Here is a 13569-nt window from a genome sequence, read left to right as displayed (position 1 = left end):
CAAACTTCTCCATTTCTGTGGTTTTCCACAGACTCCTGAATTAATGCATCTTTGTGTAAATACATAATTGTCAAATTTGCAATAATGAAAAAAAAAACCAGCCCAGACCCTATTGGGGGAGATTTCAAAGGCTCCAAACTCCTCGCAGCTGAAAATCACAGCATAAACTGGACTCAGGCATCCTCAGCACTCTTGGTTTTTTTGTTTCTTTTTTCCACAGCAACAGTCAAGCTGTGTGCTGGTGACAGAAAATCTGTCATGACATTACGAATCTTCCTCCAGCCACTGTTCTGCAGACACCGAGCTGAACAGCATTTTGGCACAGGCAGGTGGGAAACAGGCATGAGTGGCGAGGGAGAGCCAAGGTGCTGATGCTCTGAAGCAATCCATCTCTTAAACAGCCTCTGAGGAGACATCAAGCTGCTTTACCCCAGTGGAGATGATTCTGCCATTGCTTTCTCTCCCTCTAGTCTCGTCAAGAGCAGCTGTCCCTGAACACGCTCTGTGTGCCGCACCAGGGCAGAATCAAATCATTTTCTAAAGTTAACTAGATTTAGTCTGCTATCTCCTTCTAAGGAGCTACTGTCAGCATCTTATGCGCGGCTGAATTAGAATAAGCCTTGTGTAATCCCAAATCCCCTCTGAGCATGTATTTATTCTTCAATTTAGGGGGATTGCAGTTCTGATTTTTCTTTTTTTTTTTGCATTCCAATTTTCTTTACAGAATTGTTTGCTTGAAATAGGACTATTTTCTGCAGTTAGACTGATGAGGGTTTTGTATCTTAGCAGTATTATACACATAGGAATCTATGCATTTGGTTTGTGAAGCTTCAGAAACATTTATTAAAAATCTGCTAATATATTATGTTTATGTTCTACCCATTCTCTAACCTGCTTGTGTTATCACAGGTGAGTAAAAAAGTCAGTAAATACATGAGCCTCCATCTGTTCCTCAAAATGAAATGAACTTTCAAAGTTAAAATATTAAGGATAAAATCCTGATACTAGGAAAGCTTGGCTCAGAGAGCCCAGGGCTGGTTTTGATGTTAATGAGGATTCTACCACTGGCTTGTGGTCAAAGTTAACAGACCGGCTGCATAAGAAGCTATTGCTCTACTCTTCACATTAGACTTCTATTTTATTATGGGGAGGAACAAGTTTACTTCAGACCTTTGAAAATAGAAACATTTATCAGTTTACATGGAGTTAGACTCGGTTTACAGTGTAAAAGGTTTTTTCAAACCAGAGTTCTTGGTCGAAAATTAATTTTAAATTATTTATATATGCTGAACGTCTGTGTAGTGTCTTGTGTATCTTTGTGCTTCCACCATGACTTCATGGTAGGCCAGCACCACCTTAGTGACTACCCCTTTGCAGACGCTTGCCGAAATAAATGCAGTGTGTAGCTTACAGCTTTCTCTTAGAAAACTGCATGATTTTGATTTACGCTGCATGTCCCACAAAGCAATGACCTGCACCAAAGCCGCTTCTGCATGGCAAATGACCTGTGGAAACCCATTGCTGCTGTGGGAGCTGGTGGCTCACAGTTCCTGTCCCTGCTCCAAGGCTGCGCAAGACTTAGAATCATAGAATCATTAAGGTTGGAAAAGACCTCTAAGATCATCGAATCCAACCATCAACCCAACACCACCATGCCCACTACACCATGTCCTTGAGCGCCTCATCTACACGTCTTTTAAATACTTCCAGGGATGTGCTTCCACAGGGCTTTGGAGGTAGGTGGCAGGGGGCTGAGAAAAAGACAGGAGGAAGAAGAAAGGAAGGTGGTGGATGAACTTGGAAATAGGGATTTCTGGGCTGCTTTTTGATGAGAGGAGATGAGATGAATTTGATTAATTTAGAACAGGGCTCCACAGTGACCAAGGCAGGCTTTCATGAGATTTAACAGGTTAACTTTAAGCTTCCTTTAGTTGTTTTTACACTAAATTTTGCTTTTTGTAAATTTTATTTCTATAGTCCTTTTGGTTTGCTGGTAACATTTTGATTTCCTGCATTCACATCTTACTCTTTAGAAGTAGATGCAGGAAAAATTATGGAATAGTAGTTCGCTGCAGTTAGTATACCCGAGACCTCATCGAGCATACCTTTCCCCTTGTGGCATCATTCATGGAGAAGAAAGGTGCTCCCCTCTTTCGAACGGTAGCGTTTCAGTTCTGCTTCACAGGGAGGTGCAGGAAGTGGTCAAACCTGCCTTTACTCGCCACCTCTGGAGCTCTGGGGTAAGCCGTGTATTGAATCACATCTGAGGTATATTTGTGTTCCGGCTCAAGGAGAGAGCAGACTTCCAGGAATTATTAGGCTAAGACTGACAGTCTGGCCCAGTGTCACAGAAGGGCGCAAGCCCAGAGGTTGGCAGGTCAGGCTGTGATGCCCTGGGAGAGCTGCGTAAACAAGCACGCACAGAGCCACCTGTCCCCAGCCTGCCCTGAGGACCTAAACATCCAGCAAAATCTCTTGCCCTGTCTGAATTATAAAGCAGAGTGAGCCTATTAAATATCATACCCATTAGGAAGACATGCTTCTCCCCTCTGACTTTTTTAACTTTAGAGATCATCCCTTTCTTTTGCTTTAAAGGGAAAAGAAATGCTTTACTTGGGTATTATTTAAGAAGTACTTTTAACATAACTTACAAAAGTATGAAAAAAATACTTGACAAGCTATTTATTTTTAGAGTGTCTTCTGCTTGTTTTTCCAAATGCTGAGAATTTAAATTTTTTATTTTAAGTAGCTCAGGGTACCTTGAGACACCCATTTCTGAGGACTAAGTATTTAAATCCTTACCCCACACTCACCCCATGGTGCATTTCAGTGACAACCGGAATGTCTGCTGAGCAGCTTTCTGTCATGGCCTCAGCACTGAGGATATGTGGACTTAAAGACAAGGTGATTTAAGACTGATTTTCTAGAATATCGCATTCAGTAGCTTGTGTGACAGGTCATACAAAGGATTTTATCCAGCTTTAAATTCTACCTGTCAAAGAAGTGGTGCTCCCTTCCTAAGAAAGCACCAGTGCTGCCCATTGCACTGTTATGATACAGATGATACTGTCCCGTAGATGCATAAGGCACAAGTTCCCGTGCTAGCTAAGCCTACTATCCCTCAGAATACATTATGGTCCAGGAAAAAGAGGGAATGTTTTCATCTTTGACCTCTGCAACAGCAAATGATAAAAACATAAGGAAATCCTGTGATGTTTTAAAGTATAAAAAGGGTCAGAATGGAACATCTTTTCCCATTAATTTTTTTTTAAAATATCACTTTCTAGTTGAGTGAAATAGAGTTCAGTAGCCTGCACTTCTGTATTCTGCGCTTCAGTACAATAATTCCCGATGCACTTTCCAATATTTGCTTTTCTCAGGTGTGATGTTTTGAAAAGGTAAAATACAGAGAGTTGAGTGTGTCTGTTTCAGATATGTTGTCCTATGTGTTCAGGGAGGAAAAAAAGAATTAAAAAATCAGGTTTGTAAAAAAAATAAAATTGAAAGCCAAAAATGTTTTTCAAAATGAGTGCTCTTGTTTCAAAGATAAAGATTTTCTTTTCTTGCTGAAAGCTTTAACAAAATCCTGAAGCTTGGGTGATTCTCTTTGTACCACCTCTAGTCTACTCCTAGTATAAAAGTTCTGCTGCAGAGAGGCATGGGAAGCAGAATATGGATTTTGTTTTCCACATATTTCAGAACATGTGGCTATAATTTATTGCATTGTTTTTTGTTTTCATCCTTTCTTTGCTTCCCTCTCCTCCAAGCTTTCTACCATAGTTAAAATAAGATAAAGGAGCAATGACTATGACCCCTGGGGATTATCTTGTGTAGATACATGCCAAGTTTAGACACAATTTTGCGATGGCAAACTAACACTGAATATGCCAGAAAAAAATCATTCACCTCAAAGTACTAGAGAGGTGGGAAGTGCAAAAAAAATTGTTTTGGTTTTTTTTTTTCATTTAGAGAACCGTGCACACTATCTGTTTGTTAGGAGGAGGAAAACGTTGAACCCCAGAGAGAAAAAATATTAATATAATTTAAAATTGTCCTTAGAACTGTATCTGTCATCTCATATTCATGGCACCAGTGACAGAAATATCTTCTTGTAGGCCCAAGTCAACTGCTAAACCATGCAAGGAAAATGTTTCCTTTAATAAAGAAAAATATTTGTGTAACAGGGTCATCAGGAAGACGTTTCAGACGTAACTCACAGCAGTCATAGGCAAGTTATAAGAACGGGAGGAGAGAGTTTCTTGCCAAGAGCAACTCTTGTTTACTGCCAAGCTGGCAAATACCCTATCTTCTTTGGCATCTCTTGGGTGTGGGAAACTAGTCATGGAAGGGTCACAAGAAATCAAATGGCAGGCACAGCTCTTGTACAGGGCACAGCTCAGAGCTGCTGAACATGTGAGTCCCTTTCCCTCTTCCACAAGAGTCTTCAGCAGTCGTTTTAATGGTTCCCTTTAAGGTAAAGGCCCTCCAGCTCACACGTTTGAATTGAGCTACAGAACCAAGTGAAGTTGTGTGGTCTTCTTCACTTATCTCCTGGAAGTCTTTTCATGTCCCCCAGATTCCTGTACTGCTAAGGTCTCTTGCAGGGCAGATGTTAGATACCTTCTGAGCCTCCTGTGTGTGGTGAAAGGAGAGGATTATCGGGCATCAGAATGTCCCACAGCTTTAACATTGACTGAGCACCTTATGAGGAAGAGATGATAAAAAGATAGGACTCCTGCTCTGGGTGGGAGACAAAAGAGGAAGCAAAATAAAATTGGCAGAATAGCCAACCTCCCTGTGCTAGCGTCTTGAGAGTTTTTTTGAAGAATGTGATTTACAAGTGTTTGCAAGAGAATGACTGGTTTCATGTCTGCTCAGGAAGCTGGAGTAACGGACTGCTAAATAAGGCTGGGGAGGTGAAATAGCAGGCTTCTACCCTTACCTCACCAAGCTGAGCTCAAAAATGTAAAGCCATAGCACTAAATACTAAATGCGAAGCTCTCTGGAGAAAGTGTAATTGAGGAAATTATAGACTGTCATGTTAGGAGTCTTGCTGCAAATTTTGCAACTCTCGGGCTACCTGAGTCCTTGAAATTACAGCTAGTAAGGAAGCCTTTTCTTCTGTCCTCTGTGGGAATGGTGTTTTGTGGAAGCTTAAGACACGGGGTGAGATTCAGTCCAGCACCTTAGGTACCTGACTGGTACTTCTCTGTTAGATGCTTTAGTGGGGCAGTCTTCCTGAAATAAGCGCCTAAGGTCTGTATCTGGTCAGTGGAGAGAGGAAGGTCCTATAGAAGATCTCCAGAGGGATATATCACCTGCCTCTGTGGTAAGTGGACAGTCTTTTCCTGTTGGGAACTTCAAAAGCACTTTATTTTCTCCACTGCTTCCTTCACTACTGATGCTCAGGCACCAGTTCAGGGCTTAAGCTAGTTGGGCAACATCCTGACCATACCTACTACAATAAAATGGCCAACTTAAGGAGCCTGTTTATCTCCACCTTTTCCAATCTGAGCAAATCTTGGTAATCAGCCCTGCTTTGTCCTTGTAAACTGAAAAATTTACTGTCCTGACAATTATCAGTGCCAATAGATGTACCAGGTCTGGCTGGGATGGAGTTAATTTTCTTCATAGCAGTCCATATGGTGCTGTGTTTTGGATTTGTCACCAAAACAGTGTTGATAACACATCGACGTTTTAGCTGTTGCTCACGCTGCCCTGTCAGCGAGCAGGATGGGGGTGCACAAGAAGTTGGGAAGGGACAGCTGACCCCAACAGACCAAAGGGATAGTCCACACATATGACATCATGCTGGGGAAGAAGGAGGAAGGAGGGAGGTTCAGAGCTGTAGCGTCTGTCCTCCCAAGTGACCATTACGAGTGATGGAGCCCTGCTTTCCTGGAAATGGCTGAACACCTGCCTGCCGATGGGAAGCAGTGAATGAAGTCCTTGTTTTGCTTTGCGTGTGCACACAACTTTGCTTTATCAATTAAACTGTCTTTATCTCAACCTACGAGTTTTGTCACTTTCAGCCTTCTGATTCTCTTCCCCATCCTGCTGGGTGGAAGTGAGTGAGCGGCTGCGTGGGGCTGAGGTGCCTACCAGGGTTATCCCACAACAATGGAAAAGTACTGCCAATATTTGTTACCTTTAAGAAGGAATTATTAGAGGGGGAAAAAAAAAGTTTGTAATAAGATGTCCTGAATAATTTTTTCATCTAACTTTTCGCTGTTAACAAGTCTCTATTAGGCAAGGTACTATTTTCCCAAACAAAGGTGTGAATATTTGTCTATGCTGTTATGCAAGCAGAAGACTTAATGCCTATTCTGATTTTAACACAGGGTGGAACAGAAGAAAAAAAACATCACATGATTCACAAAAGATATTTTTAGAATTCTAATTATTTGTTTGGATATATGAACTATTGAACTAACTCTTCAAACAGATAAAAGTGAAACCTTCTTACTAAAAGCTGCACATACCCTCCCCCGCCATTTCTATGAATGGTGAGGAAGTTGAGACACTAAGAGGTTAGTGATATAAGAGCTGCCCTCAGTCACACAGGCTGGTGGAAAAACAGAAGAAAAGTCTCCTAATCTTGCTATTGACACTTAAAGTACTGTCATCACCATTAATGAATCCAGCAACATTTCCAGACAGAGAAATTGAGAAATTCACGTTACTGAAATACAAAGACCTGTGGAATTAGGGAAAGCATGTAATTACTTTAGGTCCAGAGAATCTGTTACAGTTATCGATTAGGCTTTCCTATTACAGAGAACTACCCTAGAGAATTACCTACCTAGAATCCCCTATATAATGAGTGACTAGTAAAGTTTGTTATGTATGTTTTTTTAAATTATTTTTGTACTTTTTTGGGGTACACAACTAAGGCAAGAACAGTAATCCATACTCTACAGTACAGACTGGACAGTTCAAATTTACCAAACAAATTTGGCACCAGAACCAATGACTTAATTTTAACTGAGATTCTGAAATATTTCATATTATCTTTTTCAAAGTTTTGTCCCATCTCTCCTCTAATGGAGTTTCCACTATGGAATTACAGAAGATAGAGCTGGAAAAGACTTATTACATCATCTGTTCTACCTTTTTGATTTTAGAAAATGCAAGTGATGTCCCTATCCCCTTTGGCCCATTCTTTGACTTAATCCTGAAAACTAGCTTAAATTGACAGGATTTCTCCATGCTCAGTCTAATCTACTTTACAAAAAAAACCCCTCAACCCCTGAAAGACAGGATATTAACAGCAAAAACAATTACTAAAGCAGCTGAAAGGACATTCTACATTTTAAAGCAGTAATTGCTCTAATTTAGATTTAATATGCGTAAGCTGTTCAAATATATAATGGTATTGCATTCTAAGGAGTGGAGGCACTCCAAGAGTCACAAAGCTCATGAAAGCTTCAAAATAGAGTATAGTTGTTAAATAAGACTTCTTGAGCTATAGCATGCTTAAAAAATAAAATCAGTTGTCTTTAAGTTTTAGAAATTAAACTGATACTTTTATGGCCATACATGTTCCAGTATGCAAGGCAAAAGCCAACCCTAGCTGTACGTGCACAATGATGGGCTTTATTTCCATTCAGTAAAGAGATATTGTAGTCATGGTGGATAATTTTATGAAAACATCATCTCAGGGGTTGTTAAAAAGAAAGCACGGTGCTGGGAATTAATAACAAAAAATCAAGAGCAAACACAAAACATGGTGCACCCGTGTCTTGACTACTGCAACAGATCTAGTGACACATCTCAGACAGGAGATAGTAGAATAGGAAAGGTACTTAGAGAGACACAAGGTAGGTGGATACATAGAAGAGTGATAAGGACATGCCATGGTCTGGGTCAGTTTCTGTATCACAGAGATGAAAATAGAGAAGACTATGGAAGAAAAGACAGCTGAAGGGGGATATGAGAGAGCTCTATAAAATCTTGATGATCCTGGGAACAATTTTTCACTGTTTTTCACAATCATAAGAACAAGGAGGCATCAAATGAAATTAACATCTAGGAGGTTAAAACAAATAAAAGGGAGTAACAGTTCAGAGTGCACAGGTCCGTTGTAGAATTTATTGCTATGGGAAACTCTGGATGCCAAAAGTTTAGATGAGTTCAGGAAGTCGCTTCAGAAAATGGTTTGACAAATTAATGAAAGAAAATTCCATCAAGGGCTATAAAACACACAGAAATAACCCCTGGGCCAGGAAGTCCCTAGGTTGCAGATTGCCAGAAGTTGTGAGGAGTTTTGCTGTGGGTAGGTTGAGGAGGTGCACGTCCACTTGTTTTATCCTTTCCTTGTGGCATCCGCTACAGGTCACTTCCTAAAATAGGATACTGAGCTAAATGAACCTCTGGTCTGTAACAGTATAGCTAATCTTACATTGTGCCCTTGTCACAAAGCAGAGAAAACAGTGGCAAAACATCCTCCCTTTTTTTCCCATTTAATACACTTCCACCTCTTTGCTGTATGGATTGAACACATTGCAAAGTAACTTTGTAAAAGCATGAGCTCTCGCTCATCCTTGCTCCAAATATCCTCTGCCTCCAGGTGAAATTGGAAGTAACAGCCAAGGCAGGTCCACCCTGGTACTGCCTCCAGGATGTGGCATCTTGGAAAAAGCTGTCGCATTTGATGCCTGGTGCATACATGCTGGTATGTATTTTTAAATATATTGGGGGCAAATAGCCTCAGATTTTAGATTAGGGCCAGATGGCTGATTCAAGTGAAAATAACACAGATACACAGAGGAATGGTCACTCCAAAAAGACTGAACTGTGTATGTAACAGGATACAGCACTGCATGTCAATTACTTTATATTTCAACACTGTGTTCATGAAAATAAGAAATAAAGACCTGATGCATCTCAAGACACTGAGAATTCAAAGCTATTTCTGAAACTGGCCTTAATTCTTTGACTTTCCAAGTGAACTCTTTGTTTAGGAAGAGACAAGCAGCTACAATTTTTGAGCCTTTTTTCCACTAAAATTACGCCACACCAGTTAAAAGATAAAGTGGTTTTTTTCAGATTTACAGATTATATATTATTCAACAACTAAGTAGTAAAACAGGTCACCATATATTCACATTTATGACCATCTCCCTTTTACCCTCCTGAATGCAGAGCACTGCAGTATCAAAAGTACAAGCAGAAAAAAAATGTTTTGAATGCAAATCATAAAATATTCAGTATCATCAAGTGTCTCATTCACACATACTAGTTTTACAACTGAAATTTCCTCATTTAGTTATGGTTTAAGTAGGATAAATGTAGCTTGAATTTACTATTCTCTCCTCTTCCCCCTCACAAGATGTCCAACCAAATCAGGGAATTGTTTAATCAAATTTTTAAGTGAAATGTTAAATTGTGCCTCTTGGCAGCAATCCTCTCCCAGAAGTTTTCATGCTCCCAGTGCTTGGCGCTTTCCATCCTCATCGTTTACCTGTGGTGGATATGGAACCAAATATACTACAGGACATACCATGAACAGCTGCAGCAACAGCACCAACAAAAGCAACATGTGTTGTTGGGCCTTTGGTTTCCAGGTGCTTGAGACACAGCTGATGTTCCTTCATTTTGTGACTGCTGCCTCTTTCTCATTTCAGCTACTTCAGTGCCCAAGTGGCTATAAGAACACAGACATAAGAGATGTACAGAATTACTACAGACCATCAAAAAGTACATTCACATTTCTACAGCAATCTCTGATTCTACTGATTCTCACAACTCGTGGCAACAAAACCACGTGGCCATCAACTGTGCTGGCCAAGTAATAGTTCTATTGTGTTAAAAGCAGTTTCCAGAAGACCACATTTTAGTGACACGCTTACACTACCGTGCCGTTGAATCACGTCTATTCTTATCGCTTTGGCTGGACTAAAAGGACTGTTTATTACCCTTTTGAACAGCAAGCTACACAGCTTGTGTAGCTCTTGGTAGAGACTGAGTTGTTCCTTACCATATGACTATCACAGCTCTTTCCATTGTACTAAAAATACAGCGGGATGGTTATTCACTTTAAACATGAGCTGGGAACTGATCTTTTTTACTTTTTGACTTCTCTGGTCAATGCTGGACCAATGAAATGGATATAAGTGATATTATATCATGGGCACTAATAGCTGTCTGTTAAGAGCCAAGATTATTATAAGTGTCATACCTGGGAGGTTTGCTACTTAAGAGTTATTCTCTGTAAATAAAATGAATAATAAATATGTATTTCCAAAATACTTTTCCAACTTTGGGACTGTTTTCTGGTCACAGAAGATTTTCTCTTGCTCATTGCCAGTCTTTCCTAGGTTTTATTAGGCCAAGATATTTTTCTTCCCAGTGACTTGCAATATGCAGCTGGAAGTAATATTCCATGCACTACTTAGTTTTCAAAAGAAGTTAAAACATTTGTTGCTAAGTTATGTTATTTAGGAAGGTTTAGATGTCAGGATCCTTCTGACACATCTTTTTTGTACAACAACTGTAAGTTTCCCAGAGTAATGGCTATTACAAACATATATAAATTAGAATAAATTTAGTACTTTTGCCTTTGAAAAAGTACAAACAGATTACTGTGGGGAGGAACCCAGTTTAAAACAGAAGCGGGTAGAAGATGGCCTGGCGTGAGCAGCATGCGTTGCGCTCCACACCCCCAGGGCATCCTGCTGCAGCCAGGAGTGCTGGGGAAAGGCAGGCTCCGGTCGATTTGCCACCTGGGTACATCACGCACAGACGACCGAGAGATGTGCTACACTGTCTACATGCATTCAAGCAGCAGCTGTGAGAGTTTGCATTTTCGTGGTTGCTAAAACACCTGAAGCTCTTCTTCTGTAATGGTGTCCTTATAGAGAGTTTACACACAACAACATGTAGCAAGGATACTAAGCTTCAGAACTCGAACTCTTGCTGCAAAACTCAAGGTTGGTGGTTATTTCAGCTTCTTGCATAGCTAACTTTTTCATGTACACTGTCACCGAATAGAATCAAGTCCTTTCTGAAGTGTTTCGTCAAATTAAACAATGAAGAACCATTTAACTACCTGTGGTGAGGGCACCTGCTTATGCTATTGATATTTCTTCTTACGGTTTATAGTTGCTGAACTCTTGAAGATTAAAATGACATATTAAAAAAAAACACATCTTTTTTTTTAATCAAATGTAAACATGTGTTGTTAACAAGGGATACTTTGACATAATTGAAAAAATGCCCATATTTTTACGGTAGATAGGAAGGAAAGGAGAAGCATTGCAGCATAATATATAGCTCAGACAGTGAGTGACAGTATGGAGTCACTTTCTCCAAATTAGTGTTGGACTTCTGCTGACTGCGCATGATGCAGTTAAATTATTTCATAGATAGCTGTGTCATGCTGTGAATGGTACTTGCTTCAGCAAGTGCAATGACTATGGTTAAAGAAATTAAAGCCAGATATTTTCACGGGGAATGTTTGTTTCTTGTAAGTAAGACAGAGATTCTAGAAACATTTGTACAAAATCACAAAATTTATTTGTTTCAGAAACTGGTGAAATTACCCATACTTAGGTATTTGTAGGCTGCAATCTTGGAATGAAAAGATCCCATGCATTCCACTGTGTACCTAAAATTATGCATTTCTTACACAATTTTAGCTATATATAAGAAATGTACTATGGCTAGAATCTGTCGCACTGTAAATACAAGGGTGCAGGATGAAGGTTATCCATTCAGACATGATGATGACAGTTGGTGACTTTGCTGTACTTTCACAGTAACTTTAACACAGCACAAGCTGCTGTGCCACTGAAATAAATGTCTCTCTCCCTTTTCTCCTGCACAGCTCACAGTCACTCATTCCCTCACCTGAGCTGTCCCCTTCTCTGTGCTGGCAGCAGCATTTGTGCAGGTACTTGCTGAATTGGATAAAAGAGTAGGCATGATTTAAAATTAATCCAGAGGGGAAAGAAAAAAACAAAATTAGCTTTAACTTGGTTCAAGTCTCAGTCTCGTCCAGAAGATGTGAGCACTTGGGCCAGAGCAAGGGAGGAAACAGAACAGTATAGCACGAACATCAGGCAGGCGAGGGGAGCGTGAGGACCACCTCCTTCAGTCCCTGCTTGTGCTGGCAGGAACTGATGGAGAAACAGATGGGAGTTGCTCAGCTGCAGAAAGGCAAAATCTGTGACTGTAATTCCCAACACACAGCACATGGCATGTCCCGGCGGCAGAGTCAGAAGTGTGGTTTCACAGGAACGGTCCACGTCCTCAGCCCTGCCCAGCAACTTCTACCACTGAAAATTCTCCAGCATTCACTTTTTGGTATAGACTGCCATGGCTAACTGTTTCAGAGGTTTCTAGCAGTACATGGTAGCAACAGGAGTTATGAGGAAACATTGGGGGTTCATTGTAGAGCATTTCAGGAAGCATGGTTTTCTCCAAGGCTACTCAGAGCCCACAGGCTAGCCAGTCTTTAGAGTGGGACTGCTTGCTTTGCTGTGCTCTGACTCTGCTCTGGAGTATGGGGAGGGACATGACCCATCCCTTTCCTGACTGCATTATTTGGAGGAGGAAGACGACAGTCCTTGATTGCAGGTACAGTTACATTTATCTATTTAGGTCGTATTTGAAAGAAGAAGAAAAAAAAGGAAAAAAAACCCAACCCCCCCCCCCAACCCCCCGTGTTCTTACATCTAGGGATAGTTTGCATTCTAGTCCTAATACGGTATGTTTGGCTACTTGAGGCTAAAGCATTAATTATGATGCTAGGAGAGTGCTGCAAGGGGTTATACTTTGAAGTGGGTTGATAACATGGGTACAGTGTAGTGGGACTACCCTTAGCTTCCAGTTATAATGGGCAAAGATCTTACTGGCACAGTGGGACAGAGTTGTATTTAATCCATTTCAGATTCTGTCCCTTCCACAGCTGATGTTGGTGTTCACTCTGAACCTTGCTGTATCTGACAATGCAAACTGTTATTTAGCTTGGTGTGACTGGCATGCTGATCAATAAAAGCACAAGGCTTAAAATCCAAGCAATGAGACAGCGTTCTCAGGGAATACACAAACGGTGTTCACTCATCTGGCTTAACCAGTGGCTGAAGTCAAAGTTATCAGCCCTTTTCTTTTGCAAGTGTTACATTCTCTTGGAGAGCTTCTAAGCTGAAGTCTATAAGATGTATGAAAAATCCACCCCGTTATGCAAAACAATAATATGCTTACTGAGGATGAAGTAGGATGGGTGGAAACTTTAGTTTCATGCTTATTTTGGTTGGATTTCATGTTTCATGTCGTATTTGCAAATACCAGATGTCATCTACGCAAAACCGTAATTGATTCCATCAGATTATTTAGGATGCAGAAGCAGGAATATCTTAATTCTTGGCTATATTTAGAGACTGACTGTAGACAGAGGGTTTAGATTTGGTGCCTTGGTCCAAGGCATGAAAAAGAAATTTAGACTCTTTAGTTTAGCAAGTCAGTCTGATGAGATAAATTATTTTTCTGCATAAGTGTGAAAGTAGTACATAAATGTGAAGAAGTAGATGTGAACTGATATTGAGCAGACCTTCTAGGATAGTGGTA

General features: G+C 40.4%; 1 protein-coding gene across 2 annotated transcripts in view; it reads right to left on the bottom strand.

Moving 5' to 3' along the window:
• The window catches only part of RGS17 (regulator of G protein signaling 17), a 73868-nt gene that overhangs the window by 19978 nt on the left and 40321 nt on the right, over positions 1-13569 (bottom strand). For both annotated transcript variants that reach the window (XM_075148124.1, XM_075148125.1), the window contains exon 2: positions 9503-9646. In XM_075148124.1, coding sequence (XP_075004225.1) covers positions 9503-9621 — 119 coding nt within the window. In that variant the 5' untranslated portion in view covers positions 9622-9646. The remainder of the gene's footprint in view (positions 1-9502; positions 9647-13569) is intronic.

Source organism: Calonectris borealis, chromosome 3, assembly GCF_964195595.1.
Source record: "Calonectris borealis chromosome 3, bCalBor7.hap1.2, whole genome shotgun sequence".
Classification (NCBI taxonomy): domain Eukaryota; kingdom Metazoa; phylum Chordata; class Aves; order Procellariiformes; family Procellariidae; genus Calonectris; species Calonectris borealis.
This window is presented reverse-complemented; position numbering and strand designations above follow the sequence as displayed.